At 39.0% G+C, this 20,469-nt stretch overlaps 1 protein-coding gene and 1 pseudogene across 1 annotated transcript; both read left to right on the top strand.

Moving 5' to 3' along the window:
• Positions 1–4,564: 4,564 nt before the first annotated feature.
• LOC138588835 (G-protein coupled receptor 4-like) lies at positions 4,565–7,388 on the top strand. Its single transcript, XM_069659081.1, has 3 exons — positions 4,565–4,759; positions 6,343–6,527; positions 6,881–7,388. Exons 1-3 carry the CDS (start codon positions 4,565–4,567, stop codon positions 7,386–7,388), a joined length of 888 nt encoding a protein of 295 aa, XP_069515182.1.
• Positions 7,389–13,381: 5,993 nt separating this feature from the next.
• Positions 13,382–18,590, top strand: LOC138588834 (2-oxoglutarate receptor 1-like; annotated as a pseudogene).
• The last annotated feature ends 1,879 nt before the right edge of the window (positions 18,591–20,469 follow it).

Here is a 20,469-nt window from a genome sequence, read left to right as displayed (position 1 = left end):
TTTATCAATCAGTGTAATTGTTGAAAGTGCAGGTAGGAAGGAAGGACCCGTTAGAGACGGTCAAAGGAGCATTTTATAGTGAATTTGACGGCTTACAGGCAGGTATAGGAGCTGTATATTGGCAGGCAGGCGAACTTGTAACACGAAACAGGCAGTTAAGTAGCCAGGCAGGTCCAGGATTTGAGCAAACTACAAAACAATATAGCCATATAGGCAGAGTAATGAGGATAAACTGGCAACTAAAGAATGAGAAGAGTCCAGGCTATATGGGTGAGACTGATGAGTGAAGTGGAGACAGATGAGTAGTTGGATGGGGATGGTCAGGACAGTGACTGGCTTATTAGAAGGGAGCAGGTGTGAAGATGAAGAAAGGAAAGAAAGTCCGAGGTCATCTGGTGGAGAGGTGGAGAATCGCAGGGGACCTTAGGAAGTGGGAATGTGACTATTGCGGAGGAACAACAAGACAGATTGACAATAATGGGATTCTAGATGTTCTAGATTTTTCCAGTTTTTCTGAGCACTCTAAAAAACTTTTCTGGTCCAATTTTGATGCCATTACGTCAATGAGAGATTTATTTTACTAGATTTAACCTGCTGGTGGCCTTGGGGGTCAGGGGATCAATACATTCAGGAGGATTATCTATCTGGGTACTATGAATGTCTACAGTATGTACAACAGTCAACATCAATCAATCCCAGCATTTCTCAGGGGGGCTGAATGTGAGAACGCAAATGTCTGAATCCACAACGTCTGAGTGACCTAATGTGTGAATGCCGCAGGAGAACTTGTTCTGTGGCGTGCTTTGTAAATTTCCATTATTACTTCCCCCATTATTTCTGTTTGCTGTATGAAAAAAGTCCTCCTCACATTCCATGCAAAGTGCTTGTTTGCTTAACAAATTGGAATGTGAAACAATGGACACACAACAGCAGTTAGTACGTCTCGGGAAATTAACCACTGTAGCATTCGGTGTGAGTAGAAACATGAAGGACAAGACTGCTTGGAAATTAGTAGATGAAAAAGACACTGCCAGATCTAACCCTTTTTCCAATGTCTGAGTCTGAGAAGCTTGGGAAATGTAACAATGTGTATAATGTGTTTAAAACTGTGTTTAATGTAATTAAAAGAAAAATAATCTTGACTGTTTTTATAGAATCATTGAATGATTATACCTTACCTAAGAACTGCCATTATTAATGAATAAAAGGGATGGGAAGATTTGGTTCAACATAAAAATGGTAAAATTCACTGGACAGATATGTTACATAAGCTTATGTTATTTTTGCTGATAGATTATTGTACAGGTGTACTTTACATATTCGTGCCTAGATGCTATTTTCTCTCTTCTTCAGAAGAGCAGGTGTAGATTATCATCAGCTTTCCAGATGTTATCACTCAGCATATTTACTGTACACTGTTTGGATGCAGTGGACAAAACATCAGACATTGGTGAGGAGAACTCATTCAGACGAGGTCTTACTGCTTCCAAAGGTAAATATTGTGACTTCACTTTTTTTCTTGTATGTAGGAACTATGATGAAGATACAAGAACTGCAAACAGGCATGTAAATATATGTGCACACTGTAAAAGGAAAAAGCTTTAGACAACGTTTGTTTCACTATCTGTACTTTATTTGTAAGAATAACAAGTAAGTAATTGTGTAACAAAATGTGTAACAGCCGTTTAATTAACAGTTTATGATTATTAATATATTATAATAATATGCTTCAGATACAGTCTAGAACATGTTAACAAGGGCTTTTTCTTTTTACATATTTTCTTACCTTAATTATTGTTAAATTAAATTATTGTTCTGACCAAACAGAAATTCCACTGACAGGTGTAATATACTGATTTTAACAGTCTTCCAGGAAATGATTAGAGCTGAGATATGAATGATTTCTGTGACAAAAAGATATGTTAATGATTCGGTTATAAATATTATCAGGAAATAAAAACACAAGTCAGTTTCTCAGTTTAAACAAAATGTAATGACTCTTCCTATTTTTTGTTTGTTTTTTTTGTTTTTTGGGGTGGGGCGTTTTAGCCACTATTTCCACTACCACTACTACTACTTCGATTAATGTATATATATTTAAAATCATCATCATTATTATTATTATTATCACTTTATTCATGTAGCACTTTGTTTCATAGAGGATACTATTTTTACATTTAATAAACTCCAAAAGCAGCTACATGGAAACATGGAAATGATGGGTTATAGGTTAACAGGAATACAGTTAGTTAGTTATTTGGTTTATTTCATCGTGACATGCACAAAAATGTGCCCAGCCCACATGAGCTTACAAGACACTACAGACAAAACAAACAAAAGCAAAGGCCGAATGAGAACTAAAGAACAGTTACACCTTAAAATATATCAAACAATGTCTAATAAAGTATGAGAAAAAAACATCAAACAAAGCGTCCTACTACGCTGTTGGAAAGCCTAAAACACAAACTAAATACTTCATGTGTGAATAGATACTGAAGTCTGCGTTCATCAGACATGGAAAACAAATCAGGACAATCTGCAGACATTTTGCTGAAAAGGTGACATCAGAGATTGTGATACAGGGGACAGTAAAACAAAAAATGCATTTCATTTTCGACTTCACCCAGGTCACAGAGGGAGCACTTTCTGTTATTCTCTGGAGTAGAGTGAAAACGACCCGTTTCCGGAGGCAGGAGACGGACCTCAGCTGGGCGAGGACAGACCTCTGTGCTCGAGTTAGGTTCAGGGTGACATAAAGCTCTGTGTGGTAAATCTCTTTAATCAAACAATATGTCCTTAACTTTGGTTTATATAAGACTTCTTTAGACCAACTTCCAAATACTATTGTTTTAATTTGACTGACACCGCATCATAATTTATTTCTGTATATATATTGGAGACCTGCTTTGTCAAATATTTTGAAGACTCCCTAGTCCAATGATAGTTATTCGAGAGATCCCAGAGAAAGATGTTCTTAGTCAGTCTGTAATCTGGCGTGTTGATTAATCTGTTCCACAGTCGCAACATGTCACCCTTATGCCGCACCTCACATGGTTCCCAGCGCATGTCACCATAAACAGCATGTTTTGGGGCTTTTTTATGCACACCCAGAAAACAGCGCATAGCTCTGTTCTGAACTGTGTCACACTTGGTTTGCTTACGGTCACCCCAGACCCCTGCACCATAATCTAGAATGGGACAAACACAAGATTTATAAAGCTGTGTGTAGGTTTTATAACCGAGATCCCTACATAACTTTAACTTATTACGGACAGCTCCCAGTGCTCTACCTGCAGAGTCTGATAACACTTTAATTCCCACTTCAAATGTAAGGTGTTCATCGACAGTAAGTCCTAGGTATTTGTATTTCTTCGTGTCTGCCAGAGGTGCTGTAAACTCAGTCTGTAACTCTCCCTTCTCCCTGAAATGCATAACCTGAGTTTTGTCTCCATTTATCTTTAATCTCCATTTACTGCACCAACAGTACACAATATTCAACAAACTCTGAAGGTCATCTTCATTCTCAGCAAGGAGGACTATATCATCTGCGTACAGCAGAGTGGAAACTTTGAATTCTCTAGTCCGACACCAATGGATGCTTGCTTAATTTGCATTATTAAATCATTTATATAATACAAAATAAGAGCAGATCAAAACTATACATTTGAGTTTGCTATATTTTATAATAAATCTAAGTACAGTATATGACAATACAAGAGAGTTGCAGGAAATGAGGATTGAAATAAAAGTCTGTTTATAAATGTGTGAATTAATGATCTGATTTAGCAGGCCTGAAATCTAAAGCATGTCATTCCAGAGCACATGTCCCGCCAAAATAAAGTGTAGTGACCTATAGTTTAGAGCCTGTGAAACAAACAGTCAGGATCTAAGACTGTGTCCTAAGTAACTGAACATTCTGCCTTTTGAGTAGTAATTAAAATCTTAGAAGAAATTCTAAATATTACAGTGAAGCCAGTGAAGGTGTATTATGACTGGGGTAATATGGTGTCTACCTTTGGTGTTGAAATTTTGGGGCAGCATTATGGACGAGCTGGAGACGTAACTGACTTTTGAGTTTTGAATTTTGATGGATGCAGGTTTAGAGAAAAAATATGAAGACGATAAAGTCAGTCAGGACATGAGGAAAGAGGAAGATGGGAATTACATGCAACAAGACTCCATGAAAAAAGGTCCTGCTAGGATTTGAAAAAGAATGATCTCTTACAAGGAACATTTTGTACACATAATATAAACGATTATGGTTCCTAATCCATCATGTATATTGCCTCATCCAGCTTCCAGCTCAACAAGTGGTGAGACAAAACATTTGTACAAAGGTAAATTAACATTACATTTCATTAACAACTGGAAAGTGATCTGTGGCGGCAGTGAGGTCCTCACATCAGCGAGTAAAAAGGGACAGCTTGATAAGGTTCTCTCTGTTTGTGTGAAGGTGCATTTTACAGCTTTAATGACAGAACTGAATAATGTTGGGTAGATAGTAAATAATTTATCCCTCTATTATAACCTATGATCTCTAAATTAACAGGTTTCAATCTGAAGAATGGGAGATTTCCACAATAACCACACCTCACAGAACGAGAGCTACAATCACAACAACATCTCTGTCAACTATGAGGATGATTCGCGGGACTATTATTTAGAAAATGCTTTTTTCATCAGGCATGTGTCGACATGCATAATCATTGTCATCGGCCTTCCTTTGACACTCGTGGCCATCTACTCTCTTTATTCCTCGGTAAGTACATTTTGACTGAGATTTTGTTTATTTGCCGGCTGTGTCATGTGTCTGTGGAACAGTCAGTGAGTTACGGACGGATGGTATTGTACAAATTTGTGCTGCAGTTTTCATTCAGTTTGCAGCCTCTGTAATCTCTGGTCTTCAGCATCAGATTCATAGGACAGCAGCTCATTAAGGAGTCCACCCTGGTATTTACCTCCAGACGATCTCAGCAGACACAGTTCAACCAAAGGATTTATTAAAGCGTCAAACTCAGAAAAAAAATTGTCTTGCATACATCTTAATTAACCGTGCATAAATTGAGTGAAAGATAAAGGAAAACACAAGGCACCAAAATTGGTTGAGATACAGAGGGACAGGAGAGCACATCAGGTCCAGCAAAGAGCCGGAAGAGCTGAAGGTGGCGTTAATATTGATATTGTTTAAGGTAGTGATAGCCTGATTGTTTATTAATTGATAAGTTTGTGTTCCTAAACACAAATTTCGGTGTGGCTCTGGCAAATCTACTTTACGTTATATTTACATTTTGTCTCCCTGGATGTGCTTGTCAATCTTACTTAATCCAGTAGAGCATATATAACTTCTGTTAAAATGCTCCTTCAATTATTTTTGCAATCCCCATGAAATGAGAATACAATGATTAGAGTGGTTTACCTTGTAAAAATAAACATGACACACAAACTGTGACCTTGGCGTGGTGTGTCCGTTTGATAAATACAGCTCAAGTGTTTGGGCCAGAATGCATCCTGCCTGCGCCTGAAAAACACGTGCAAAAGCTGCAGTGCATCTTAGTCTTGTGACCACAGTGATTGGTCAGTGCTTCATATCTGATATTTCCTGACTTGAGCACTATTCGCACAAGACTAGTGTTACCTGGGGACCTGTATGAATTTGTAATAATTTCAGCGGTTGTCTGTGATCGTAATCCTGTGCGAATATTTGTAAAGTAAAAATTCCAGCGTAAATTAACATATTCTGACAAACACAGAGGTCATCTGATAATATTAGTGTAGTGCGAATTGGCATCTCAATAATTATGGGGTCGAATATTTATTTTCTGCAATGTTTTTGTTATCTCCGCGCCTTTTTCCCAGTTGAGAATTATGGAGGCTGTGGTGGAAATTTTAAATGAAAGTTTTGACAGCATTTTGGGTGCAAATTCAGGAGGCTCATCTCGCTACACAGCATGGGGACCCATTCTCAGAAAGAGCAAACTCAAATCCAACACAAGAGCGAAATCTTGAAAGACAATGAGATGGATGAATTGCATGGCAACATGCGGTAAGGAACGTTTTTCAACAGGTTTAAGGCTTTAAGCTGATGTTACGTGAAGCCTTGATATTTTCAATCATATCTGTTTGTAAATTGTAGTGAAATAAAGACTTGCGAATGCACAGCACGAAACATAGACGTTGGGGGGTAATTTCTAAATCACGAGGTCCCCAGGTAATACTAGTCCTGTGTGAATAGGGCTTAAGTTTCATGTGATTGCTGGGCAGAGCAAGATAACATGTAGGAGGAGGTGGGGTTCAGAGCATGTTTACATACCACCTGTTAACATTTCCCATGTGTTCCTTCAGGTGCGAAATGATCATGTTGCTCCGATCTACGTCATCAACCTTCTCATTTCCGACCTTGTTCAGCTCTGCTGCCTGATCGCTAGGGAGGCATCACCTGGCTATTGGATAACGATGATTTCCCTTTATGTTTACGACATTGCTGTGTTGGCAAGTGTCAGCTTCATGTTGTGTCTTGCCCTGGAAAGGTAACTATATGTCAATCAAATATGTGTGTCAATATATTACTATATAATTCTATATTTTTACTATATAAGTCTAAAGCTCCTCAAAGACAATGTGTCAGACTGCTGGAGCCCTCCTTGAGGGGGTCAGGCATGCTGAGTCAGTGCCCTATTTAAAACAGACCTCTATTAAAGCATTTTATTATTCTTAACATCAATGGTTTTGTGCTTTTCTCACTTTACTGTTTTACATCCACATTTCAAATTTCACATTTGTCAAATTCCTCCCGTTTTATATAGGGACATCACTTTGTAACTTATACAAAAGTGTTAGTGTGTTATACCCCCAAAAAAGGTTCCTTTATCTTGTGTTACAGGTATTTGGTCATCGCCCACCCACTGTGGTACCGCTTCAGACGAACCGTCAAGACCTCTGTGTTGGTCAGTCTCATGGTCTGGGCCCTTTCTACCATCTATTCCTTCTCGTATGAAACCTTTGTAATCACCTTCCTCCTTCCCATTCCACTGCTCATATTCTTCCTGGTGGGGACCCTCAAAGCGCTCTCTGCTTCTATCTCAGTCCACTCTGATGAAAAACGACGGATTGTGGCCATTTTAGTTGTAGTGCTGCTTGTTTACACACTGCTGTTCCTGCCCAGAATTATTGTGTACCTTCCAAAGGATTTATTTAGCATTCCTCTTCTCCTCCTCTCTGACATGTTTATTAGTGTGAGTCCTCTTGCAGACCTAGTTCTGTATGTTTTCATTAGGAAAGGGGCCATAGATAACCTTTTGGCCTCTGTATGCTGTTGCAGAATGGAGAGCAATGATACTGAAACAACAATCAGTGGTGAAAGAAGTAGATCTTTTACAGCAACTGTGTGAAGCGATTTTAGCCGCCCCATGCGGACAAAATGGTGAGTCTTATTCCTCTACTGATCCTGTCCTGTAAATGCTTAAGTACTTTCTAATAAAACATCTCCCTCCTTTTTAAAACAATACTTCCTGTAAACTGACTTTGCTGGAAAAAAATCTTTAAAAGCTAAACATTGCTCTGTCAGACTCGCCCCTTTGGATGCGGAAGCATTAAAAATAACTTTGTAGAATTAGTCAATCTTCTGACCCCTTATAGGGGAGAACATTTTGCAAGGACCCCCTCAAAATCGTAACACCGACTAAGCATGCTTACAACCATTTGCACTCTTAGATGCCATTGGAACTATATTGTAAAACCTTTTAACCTAAATACTTCAGATCTGTTTTATAGTGATTAACAGAAAAACATTTCAATTTGAATCATGTTAATACCACTTATATACTTTAAAACAGTGGCTCATTTTATTCAAACTGCTTGTGGACTCAACTTTACAGCATTTATACTTTTCAAGTAATTTATCTTCAAAGCTTTCAGAAAATTAACAGCAGCAAGACAGCCGCAGAAACCTGAGTGAATTGAGTATTCACGACAGATTGACTTGATGTGTCACAATCATGTCAGTTTCTATTGGTCCGAAGCTAACGTGGGTGGGAGTAATGGACACAATATGCTTGTTTCATTGTTGCAAATGGTCTTCATCTGTAGACATGCACTTTTGAATGATACAGCACAATTTTGTAATTTATTATAAATTTATTATAATTATTTCGCGGACCCCCAGGGGTCTGAGGACCCCACTTTGAGAACGACCACTAGACACATCACTATAAAGTTTTGTTTGTTTCATAACCTGTTACAGTCTCCCTACTGTATGTTTAGGTAAAAATAGAAATACTACAGTGTAGAGAAACTTTGTCTCAAGTAAAAGTCGTGACGGTGCAGAATGGCCCATATCATATTAATTATGTCTATTATGTAAATGAATCATTATTATATTTCCCTTAATATATACTTAAATGTTGCAGCTGGTATATGTGAAGCTATATAACTACACATGCAGCTGGGTAGCGTGTGAATTTCAGTAAGGGATCAGTTAAGTTTTATTTTCATAATAATACATCTGAATTTATGTTATGATTATATTTTGTTATATTATTCAGATTCTGCAATTAACTATAACTTAAGGCATCATATACATGTAGTGTTAGTGGTAGAGTAAAAACTTACAGCTGATATATGTGGAGCTTACTTTATACTGTTTTGATTATTATCCAATATCACAATGTTTTGTTACATTATTCTTAATCTGCAATGTTTATGAAATACTAGGTCCAGCATGGTTTTGACTCTGCTGTGGGGTTACTGACTGTTTTGATAATCTTGTTCTGGTTCACTGTGATTGCTTCAACAAATGCCACTGAAATATGTGTCGTACTATATTTTTATCTGTCAATTATTATTGTCCTTTACTCTTGAAACTAAACTGGATATTATGACCTGAGATCACTTAAGCAGCCATGCCCTCTTCCTCCTAAATGTGTATTTTGACCCTAAGTTTTACACAAAAACTGCATTTTAAAAAGTCTTTAGGAGTTTGATCTAATCGGTCTCTCAAACAAGTTGTTATTTTCAGAGCAGGTATTTTGCAACCGCTGTTATGTGCTTGGCAATAGGGGTAAAATGTTAGCCTATAACACAATATATGTAATTTTTTTAGACACAGGTGTGTTTGCTTTTGATGTACTCACTGAATTATAACCAAATAAAGTTAAAAAAAAAACTCTGGTTGACAAACCTCTGTTTTCTGTATCAACATAAATCCCCAGAATAATATTGGGTAGGCACTTTCAGTTTTCTTATCACCAATAGATGTTTTATCGTAACTTTCAAAGTGCTCATACATTTTCAATAATTTTGTTCAGAAATAATTTTGTTATTATCAGAAAGTGTGACAGGGACTGTCACAATGGCTCGGTAGGCTGTTATCATCAATAACTAAGATGGGATGACCAATATTTACATTATGGAGGCAATGCCTAGTGGAGGTAGTGATAATGACGGGAGTAAAATATAGGGGGAAGTCAGGTGTCATAGTATGAAGAATATTTATGTATTGTGTATTTATAACTTGTACCAGGACCTTTCTGTGCATCTGTGACATAATGAAACCCCCTCCTCTGCTGGAACATTACACATTCAGTTATCAACTTGAGGCGCTGGTTTAGCTCAGTCCTCGACGCACAGATCTCGACTCCTGGTCTGTGATCTTGTGGAGCATGACATATATTCTGACATAGGGTTTTTATGGATAACACCAGCCATTGGCTTTGAGCACAGACGGATCCCTGCATCACACATTTTAATTTGATTATACTAAACCTTTCAGATTATTGCAAGCAGTGTAACATGCATCCTCACATTGCAGCCCGTGTAGATACCATAATTTCAAATTCAGTCTGACTGACAAGTGATCACATTCTGCTGATTGCTTCTGTGACGGCCACAGGCCTTGGGTCAGTATGTGTTCGCTTTCCTGCCTCTGTTTTCTCCTCTTAGCCTCCCTGATTGCCTGGCTCCTCTCACCTCGTGGGGGATTGTGCTCACCTGCTGTGGCCTTTAAAAAGCTTGGGGAATCCAAGATGGCTCTCTTCTTTCTCCCTCCTGGAAGGCTGGTGCCTTTTATGCACCCACCTTGGCTTTTGTTTGGTTTGATTATGTTTAGGTTAGCCTTGGTTCCTTCTGTTACTTGTTAAATATTACTTAATTGCTGACTCGCCTTTGGTTGATTTAAACTTAATAAATCATTTGTTTATTTAAAACGCTGCTACTGTGTGGATCTCCCTTCTTTGTTATGCTCTTCAGCAAGCTGGGCATAACACTTCATTTAATTGCATTCAGCTCTTAGCTTCATTTTCTTTACATCCTGCTAATTTAATATAGTGCTGAATTCTGGTAAAGACTACAAGTTCTGCCGTGTCATTAAGTGTGCCATGTTGGCCCTTTCTAATGTCAGCTTTCATTATTTATATTCCCTAAAACAAGGGCTCTAGTGCTCTTTGCTGTTTGGTAGATTCTATAATGTTGTTTGCAGTGTGGTAAATTGCTTGATGTGCTTTGCTGGTGAAAATTCTGTAATGTTCTTTTACATGTGGTAGGTGCTGCACCTTTCTTTGCCGTGTGGTACTGCTGTAATGTTTCCTGGTGCGTGATAAGTGCTATAACGTTCATGGCTTTCTGGGAAGTTCCATCATTTTCATTGCTACAGCCCGGCTTGTGAGGGATAAGGGAAGCAACACAAAACCAGCTGTTCTTGGTAAAACAAAGTTATTTATTAAATTTATTATACATAAATTAATTTATACATGTATTTGAGGCTGGTTGGAAATTTACCAGAGTGGAACTCCGATGACGCTCCTTCTTGCACCTTGGCACTGGATGCAGGGCCGCCCGTAGGAAGCTGGGACTCATGAAAGGCGAACAGCGGATAATGTCGGTGGTTGTCTAAATAGTACAAGCTAAACTGCAGGTAGTTGTTTATAACGTGTGTAACATCTAAAGGACACTTTGAAGACAGCAAGGTTCACATCTTGGCCAGAGAAGACCGTTGGTTCGAAAGAGGTGTCAAGAAAGCATCTGTTAAGCTGGAATAACCATCCCTTAACAGAGGTGGTGGCCTAAGACACCACCTATCACCAACTAACAATGCAGTGTTGAATTCTCTGCCCAAACAGCTGAGATCACACTCACTTAAATTAAACTGCAGTAAAAAGCCCAGAGAAGGATGTAGGCATGAAGAAGGCCTGCAGTCACACACTTTATGGCAAGATTGCGACTCTCTCTTCAAAAGTAGATTTTAACGAGCCTCCTGTGTGCCATTACTCAAAATCACTATAGACCGTGCAAATGCAAAAAAGACTTATTTGAGTTATGATTCCGCTGCTTTCAAAGGTTTATACTACATTGTTTCTATTGTTCTATTCATAACCTAATACAATTCTTACTGTAGTGGTACAAAACAGGGAACAATGGAATGCAAATGATTATGCAAACTGACAGACAACTGAGTATTGTTAGTTCAGATATGATGGAGTCCAAAAAGTTATTTTAAGTTTGCAGTTTTCCTCCTCCCTTCCCCGAAATTCAAATTTGACGTGTAAGACAGACGAGTATCTGACTGTGTAACAAACAGAGTATAAATAACCTGTGATAATATCTGAAAGCATGCAACAAAACATATTCAAGACATTTAGATTGGAGGACATACATAAGACTATACATGTCTGTCCTTTTGATTAAATCTGACTTTCTGATGTACTTTGCATATGTTCATGCCTGCCAACATATTTTTGGAAGCGGGTGTAGATTATTAGTAAACACGCCACCAGGGAACTAGCGGGTCATTGTGGTCACTGTGGTATGGTGGCTTGCAAATGTATGTTAAATAATTACTTCTTTTTTTTAAGAAAAGCAAAATTACAATCAGCCATAAAATTGAAAAAAGTTATGGTAGAGTCCATATATCTGGTATCCCTCCATATCCCTTCTCCATTCTAATCCTGCCATGAGTGGCAGCTGGCAACAAACATCCATGTCCAGCCGGCTGCTTTACTAAATACATTTTTGACTATAATAAAATAGACTTAATTAAAAAGTTGTGGTTTGTTATAGGTGTTCATTTATAAACACTAAACTCCCCTTTAAACAATGTCTACATACGACCAAGAACCCTGCCCATCCGTCTGTTTCACTCTCATTAGAGGAGGCTATTTTGGAAAACACCAATGGCAGCAACTTGGAGACCGCATATAAGGCAAAAGGTCCACTGAAGGAGCATAATTTAACAGATACAGCACGGACATGTCCATCAGTGGGTTAGGTTCGGTTTTTTCTTGCCAATGTAGCCAAGTGCTGGCAAATTGGTGGGTTAATGTAAGGTCTCTGTAAATAATATTACAGTGTTCGGACTGCTGGCTGGAAGCTACCCGTCACTGCCTGATGGTTGAAGCCCAAAAATGACCCAAAAACAGCTAAGCAATAATTACACTAGATCAGCCATTCCCAACCTGTGGACTGCGACTATTCCAAGTGGGCCGCCAAAACATTTGCAAAAAATTTAAATTTTTATGGAAAGAAAATGTGATTGTAAAAAAAAAAAAAAAAAGTTTGAAAATATTTTAAAACAAAATTACTTTGAAAAACATTTTAAATATTTAATAACTAAAACAGGGGTTTCAAACTCAATCAGAAAGGGAGCCGAAATTAAAAACTGGGTCTAAGACGAGGGCCGAACAGGGTCAGCATTATTTGGACGACATCTTACAGCAGGGGTCTCAAACTCAGGGCTTGGTGCCACTCTGTACTTTTTTATTTCCATTACTAACATTAAAACTTAAGTAGTCTATAAGGTTGTGAGAGCTAACACACAAGCCATATACTTTACCAATGAGTGGACCTCAAACAGAGCATCCCTATGTGAAACATTGTACCATAATTACAAAATAAAATCATTATACTTAAACAAAAAAAAAGTTTTTTAACTTAGTTCTTAACAGTGCACATCTTTTTCTTGAAACAGCAGTTTTTATCTTATAAACAAATCTGCAAATCTTTTTCTTGACTTTATTTTATCTGACTTAAATGTTTTTTTGAAATCTAACAATGAACTAACAAATGCGTGAAAGCTCCTCAGAGTCACGTTTACGAGCCTCCCTCTCCTAAGCAGTAGATGTCGACCGATAGTAGATTTTTAAAGGCCGATATGTCCTTGCTACCTCCCTGAGCCATACATGGGGGGGAAGGTTGTTGGCGAGCGTCTGGTGTCCAGGCTTTTGTCCATGGGGCCCGGCCGTGCTCAGCCCGAATGAGCAACGTGGAGCCGCCGCCTTGTGGGCCCACCACCTGCAAGGATAGGCATAGGGGTCGGGTGCATTGCAAACCGGGCAGCAGGCAAAGGCGGGGGCATTGGCGTGCTGAACCCCAACAGCGTAGACTATTTGTTGGTATGTGGAATGTCACCTCTCTGGTGGGGAAGGAACCGGAGCTGGTGCCAGAGGTGGAGCGTTACCAACTACAGATAGTTGGGCTCACCTCCACGCACAGCTCTGGCTCTGGAACCAATATCCTGGAGAGGGGCTGGACTCTCGCCTTTTCCGGAGTTGCCCAGGGTGAGAGGTGTCGGACGGGTGTGGGGATACTCACAAGCCCCTGGCTGAGCGCCGCTGTGTTGGGATTTCACCGGTGAACGAGAGGGTCGCCTCTCTGCGACTGCAAGTTGCGGAGAGGAAGGCTCTGACTGTTGTTTGTGCCTATGCACTGAACAGTACTTAAGAGTATGCGGCCTTCTTGGAGTCACTGGGTGTGGTCCTGGAAGGGGTCCCATCTGGGGACTCCATAGTTCAACTGGGGGACTTTAATGCTCATGTGGTGAAGAGAGGAGCAGAGCTGTCAACTGATCACCTCTTGGTGAGTTGGATCAGATGGGGGGGGGGGGCTGCGGGACAGACCTTGTAAACCCATCGTGTAGTGAGGGTGAGGGTGTGGGAGGAGTTCGGGGAGGCTTTGGAGAAGGAGTTTCGGTTAGCCTCAAAGAAGTTCTGGCAAACCGTTAGACGACTCAGGAAGGGGAAGCAGGGATTGGCTCAAGCTGTTTTCACCAGGGATGGAGAACTGCTGACCCGGACTAAGGATATTGTCGGGAGGTGGAAGGAACACTTTGAGGAACTCCTGAACCCAGCCAAAACGTCCTCTGATGAGGAGGCAGAGTCTGAAGGTCCAGGGGAAGCCTTATCTATATTCGTGGCAGAGGTCGCTGAGGTAGTCAAGAAGCTCCTCAGTGGCAAGGCGCCAGGTGTAGATGAGATTCGCCCTGAGATGCTAAAGGCTCTGGACATTGTTGGGCTTTCGTGGCTGGCACGCCTCTTCAATGTCACATTGAGGTCTGGGACAGTACCTGTGGAATGGCAGACCGGGGGTCGTGGTTCCCATTTTTAAAAAGGGGGACCGGAGGGTGTGTCCCAACTATCAGGGTATAACACTACTCAGCCTCACGGGTAAAGTTTATTCCAGGGTGCTTGAAAGGAGGCTCCGGCCGATTGTCGAACCTCGGATACAGGAGGAACAATGCGGATTCTGACCTGGCCGTGGAACAGTGGCAATGCTCTTTACCCTGGCAGGGCTGTTTAGGGGGGCATGGGAGTTTGCTCATCCAGTCTACATGTGCTTTGTGGACTTGGAGAAGGCCTATGATCGTGTGCCGGTTTCATCGGTTGTGATGAGAGTCAGCACCTTCAAGTCTGAGGCCATGGTTCTCTGCCAGAAACCGGTGGATTGCCCCCTCCGGGTGGGGAGTGAGTCTATGCCTCAAGCGAAGGAGTTTAAGTATCTCGGGGTCTTGTTCACGAGTGAGGGTAAAATGGATCGTGAGATTGACAGAGAGAGGTTTTGGCTTCACTTTTGGGGGAACTGGCATGTCACGTCATGTCATGAGCGCCAACCTTACAGCAGCAGTTTAAAGTGGAAGAGTAAACAACAGAGACCGGTATGTCGGCCATCAAATGCTCAACTGCCCTCTTATGAAGTAGCTTAGAGTTGCTTTTTGTAAAAAGCTGCACACTATAGCTGAGGAATTAATACTACCCTCAGCTAAACAAAAGGTAGATTGATAAACACTGTTTAGACTTGGAACTATTTAGCCTACTATTATTCTTTGTTGCTCTACCGTACTTTACATATTCATGCCTGGATGCTATTTTCTCTCTTCCTCAGAGAAGCAGGTGTTGATTATCATCAGCCTATTAGATGTTATCACTCAGCATATTTACTGTACACTGTTTGGATGCAGAAGACAGAACATCAGACATTGGTGTGGAGAACTCTTCAGACAAGGTCTTACTGCTTCCAAAGGTAAATATTATGACTACTTTGTCATAGATATTACAAAAAAAGATAAAAGAACTGGAGACAGTCATAACAATATACTAACTATAACAAGTAGGTAGCTTTGGAGTTGGAGTGTACAAAATGCTGTAGTTAATTACATTGTGTTTGATTAACTCAAATGTGTGATTTTATAACAAATGTAAGAGCAGTTTAAGTAGTCTCTACCTTAAATAGATAAAATATGCATAAAGAAAAATGTATTTTGAATTAAATAAATGAGATAAGAAAGATGAAAAATTAGAGATACATAGTATACATAGATAGCATAGTATGAAATCAATAAATAGTGGTGCTTCTTTTGAGACATTTCAGGCATAGATCAATATAAAAATGTTTACGAAGGCTTATTTTACAATTTATGGTTATCTTTGTCAATATTCTGTTTATTGTTCTTATCCAACATTATCCACTGTATAGTATTTACAGTTATGTTTTCTGATGAAACATTTCCCAGAGGTAAATGTGTATAAATTAAGGCAAGTCATACACACGGTTTTGTAGGACCAAAGAATCAAAATGTTGAATGTAAAAGGACTAAACTGGTTTTAATGGCAGCCAGTGAAATAGTTGCGAAATTATTGTTTGTGTACATAAACACAAGTTCTGCTTATTTTTTTAGAATACTGTGATTTCCCTGTCATGTGCCTGGCAGCCTTCAGGGCTCTCTGACAGAAAGGTCTTTGTCTTTCTCCCAGGAGAATGCTGCACGTGACCTGTGTGCAGCCAATTCTCAACATAGATGTATTATGTTAACCCAAGCCATGTTACTTTCCAAAACCTAATCAAGCAGTTATGTGCAAAAAACCCAACAAAAAAATGGTCACAGTTTGGTTAGGTTCAGGCAACAAAGTTGATAAACAATGTAAGTATTTGGTAACTTTCTGTATCATGATCTCTCAAACTACAGGTTTCACTCTGAAGAATGGCAGATAACACAACCAACACCCCCCTGGACATAAGCTATGATGACTACTTGTATTGTCATTATGCCACCCAATTAATCATCTATTATACCATACTCTATACTTCAAGCATAATTATTTGTATCGGCTTTCCTTTGACCCTTGTGGCCATCTATGCCCTTCACTCTCTGGTATGTATATTATGACTGAGATGTATTTTTTATTGGCTGTGTTATGTGTAAAAGTCTGTCTGATTTGGAAATTTACAGGAATCATTTATTTAAGTTGATTGGACCCAAACGCGTGTAGTTTTCATGACCGAAAAGCATAAAATAGTCAACTTTGCCAAGGTGACTGAACAGCTTTATTTTTAGCAGGGTCTCTACATCATTAAGCTACATCACTCTGTTCACCAAGACTTTTCTTTACCAGCACCACAAAGTATACATTTAGGTCTATAGAAATAAAAATATATTTATTTCTTATAACTGTCGAATGAATTGCAGTTATAGATGATTAAGACATTTGTGACACCCAGAGGTTAAACAGTAATGAATTTTGAGATCCCTTCACTTCTCATTGAGCGCAGTCATCAGGGCAGAAAAATGACTTTCTGATTTGGTTTGAGTAAATGTCTACAAAACTAAAAGAAACGTCTGTGCCTACAAGTACACCCGCACAGATCTGCTTACATGGCTGTAGACCAGGGGTCTCAAACTCAATCAGAGAGGGGGACAAAATTAAAAACTGGGTCTAAGACTAGGGCTGAATGGGGTCAACATTTTTAGAACAGACTAAAATAAACCATGTTTTTATTAGAGGAATTATGACAAATCAGTCATACAGAAATATGAACTTAACTGCTCCCCAGACATATTGTATCATCTTAATTCAGAGCAAACCAAGGGTATCGAAAAGAAGAAATGAGATCAAATTGTAAATAAAAAAAACATCAGCATCATAAATCTGAGTCATTTCCCAAAAAGTTTTAACACAGGCATCAAAACTACATTTTTTGTCCAGAAAATCTTTGATTCTTAATAATTGAAGGAAAGTTTAGAACATCAATATTGAGTTTATTAATGTAATTCAAAATGTTTTTTTTTATTTATGTGTATCCTATCCTTTAGTGTAACCTCAGTAAATCCAGTGGTGTACAAAATTAACCTCTATTAACAAGAACTCATTCTGTTATTTGTGCAATATATATATAGAAATGCCTATGCAATCAGGAGAGAGAAACTGCATCTTCTGTCTGGTGTGTCCGTTTGATAAATACAGCGCTTAACTATGCTTAAAAAAACAGATGCAGAAGCAGGAGGTTGTCTTATTCACCACAGTGATTGGGAAGCGTTTCATTACTGACATTTTTGACAGCAAAAAATTAGAGTTTCATGCAAATTGCATAAAAGGCTCTTACTGCAAACGCTAGGGAAGGCAAGATGTCATATTTGCGAGGAGGTGGAGTTAAGAACATTGTAATACAATAACTGTTTATATTCATCAATGTTTCCCTGCAGGTGCGAAATGATCACGTTGCTCCGATGTTCATCATCAACCTTCTCATTTCCGACCTCATTCAGCTCTGCTGCATGATCTTTGATTCAGGACTTGTGTTCGCATATCACTTTTTTCATGAGCACACCTTTGCCTGTGTTTACATCTACAGTCTGATGGCCAGTGTTTGCTTCATGGTGTGTCTCTCCCTGGAAAGGTAGCTATCAGTCTAAACAGAATCTATGTATCTGCTTCAGTGTCTGATAATTATATTACTATATCATTCAGAAACTCCTCAAAGGCAATGTCTCCTGCTTATGTTACAGGTATTTGCTCATCGTCCACCCACTGAGGTGCCGCTTTGTGCGTTCCATCAAGATCTCTGTGGTGTTCTGTGTCGGGGTCTGGGCCCTTCCTCTGGTCTTTCTCCTCCCCCACTATTTCAGAGTTGATTTTCATGTAACAGAAACCATCTTTTTCCTTGTCTTTTTACTCCCCTTCCCACTACTCATATTCTTCCTGGTTGGCACCCTCAAATCCCTCACTGCATCCATCTCAGTCCCCTCTAATGAAAAGCAGCAAATTGTGGGAATTTTGGTCATGGTGCTCCTTATTTACACGCTGCTGTTCCTGCCCAGCATCATTTGGTTCCAGGCAAAAAGTGACAGAAATATTTTCAGTCTCAGTTCTTTTGTCTTTTCTGATTTCAGTTGTTTCAGTGCCCTGTCTATAATGTTTATTCGACTGAGTCCACTTGCAGACTTAATTCTGTGTGTTTTCATGAGCAAAGGGTCCACAGACAAGCTTTTGGCCTTCTTGTGTTGCTGCAAAATGGACAGCAATGATATCGACATAGCAACAGTGACAGCGTGAAAACAGTAATCATCATGTGGGCAGAGAAAGAGAGGGAGAGAGATAGCAGAGAAATCAGAATGTTAAAGATGCTGTCGTTTACTGATGTGATCTCAGTTTAGTTTGTATTTTACTTAACTGCTTTCCTCAGCACATTTAGCTGACAACATGATTGCCGCCTGGATTTTGTTCACACAATGTTTTTTGGAATGAATAAATCATTACATTTTATTTAGTTTGCAGGATTCATAAGGAGGTGTTGGGTGGGATGTCAGGCATAGAAATTGATGAGTGTTGATTGTTGACATATTTTGGACTTACTACGTACAGTTTTACACAATATTCATTATCAATAACTCTTGCTCATTTGTTGTATGTGAATCCTATTTCTAGGAGCCATGACCCAGGAGCATTGTTTTGACTGACTATGGGAATACTGGTTGCTGGATAATGTTTTCAGTTGACTGTGATGTCTTCAGCCTTAATAACTGATGCCTGTTTTAATTAGTTTAGTTGCAAATTAAAAACTATCATGATTATCCTTAAATCACTGAAGGACAAGATATATTTTGTTTAAGTGAGCTTATTATAGCTGCCTGTCTGTGTACTGAATGTTTATTTCACAGGGTGGGATTTTAACAACCCTTAAAGGAATTTTCTCTTCTGGTCTCATACTATTTATTTCTATTAATTTAGTTATTTACTTCAGTGATTATGTGATCACTCCAAGCTTTAGGCTTTTGTTGTGCTGTGTAATGAATCAAATTATGTACTATTTGTTCATTTTTCTTCCGTATATGTTTTGTGGTTGGTATTTAAGTTGTGGGAAGGCTAATTTTCAGGGTGTAATTCAGGGTTATTTGTAACAGCTGTTGTGTGCTAGGTAATATAAATAATATCTTTAGAAAATCAATTTAAACATGCCTGTATTTCTACTTCCTCTGCGTTACAAGTGTTTCTGCTTGTATTTTAGATGAGATACATTTTGTTCTAAAATAAGCATGAGGGCTGCGTGATATTGGGAAAAAAATGACACTGATAACTTTTTTGTGTTAATACACAAATACATTTTTGGATATGTAGTGCAGTGTGTTATCCCTGCATTGATATACACTTTAAAATCATAATTTATATTTACGTACTTTAAGGTGATTTTCTTCCAAAAAACAAAACCTCCAGCTTTTACCACACCTCATTCAGCTCCCTGCCAGCGACTCTGTGACATCGGCACGGAACTGTTTTCTTTATACTTAATGCTCAGAAGTCTTTGGCTATTTTCAAATACCTTTTATGTTGCCTTACACCATTTTTAAAAAACATAATAAAAAAATGTTTTACATGCCAATGTTTCTTTTTTGTCCAAGCACAGAAAAACATACATCAGATTTGAACAATTATTTTCCTTTTAAATATGCTTCATGAAGTATTTTAATGGTAGAAAATGTTAGCAAAGGTTTTCCTTGCCCTATTACACAGAGAACTATATTACAAGCCTTGCATCCCCAGAGTGTGAGAGATACCCATCCATCCATTATCTATGCTGCTTATCCTGTTCAGGGGCGCTGAAGCCTATCCCAGCTGTGATTGGGTGAAGGGCGGGGTACACCGGGACTGGTCGCCAGCTGACATATAGAGACAAACAACCTTTCGCACTCACACCCACACTTATGGGCAATTTAGAGTCACCAAGGAGAGGAAGCCGGAGACAGAGAAACAGAGAAAACAGAAATTTATTGTAGCAAGAAATCTATTTAGTAATGTGTTAAAAGGGTGTTCTGAAGGTTTAATCAAAAAAATACATAAAAAAATGAACTACAACATGTATTCAGTAGCCTTCTGAGAAGAATAGAACAGGTGTTTTACTAAGAGAGAGGGTACATTAATGGTAGTTAAAATAACA

This window comes from Semicossyphus pulcher, unplaced genomic scaffold, assembly GCF_022749685.1.
Source record: "Semicossyphus pulcher isolate SPU_LCO1_2020_fin unplaced genomic scaffold, fSemPul1.0.p SCAF_12, whole genome shotgun sequence".
NCBI lineage: Eukaryota > Metazoa > Chordata > Actinopteri > Labriformes > Labridae > Semicossyphus > Semicossyphus pulcher.
This window is presented reverse-complemented; position numbering and strand designations above follow the sequence as displayed.

Coding starts and splice junctions, on each gene's coding strand:
- LOC138588835 (XM_069659081.1), top strand. CDS start 4,565: ATGGGAGATTTCCACAATAACCACACCTCACAGAACGAGAGCTACAAT. Junction 4,760..6,342: donor TCTACTCTCTTTATTCCTCG/GTAAGTACATTT, acceptor GTGTTCCTTCAG/GTGCGAAATGATCATGTTGC. Junction 6,528..6,880: donor TTGTGTCTTGCCCTGGAAAG/GTAACTATATGT, acceptor CTTGTGTTACAG/GTATTTGGTCATCGCCCACC.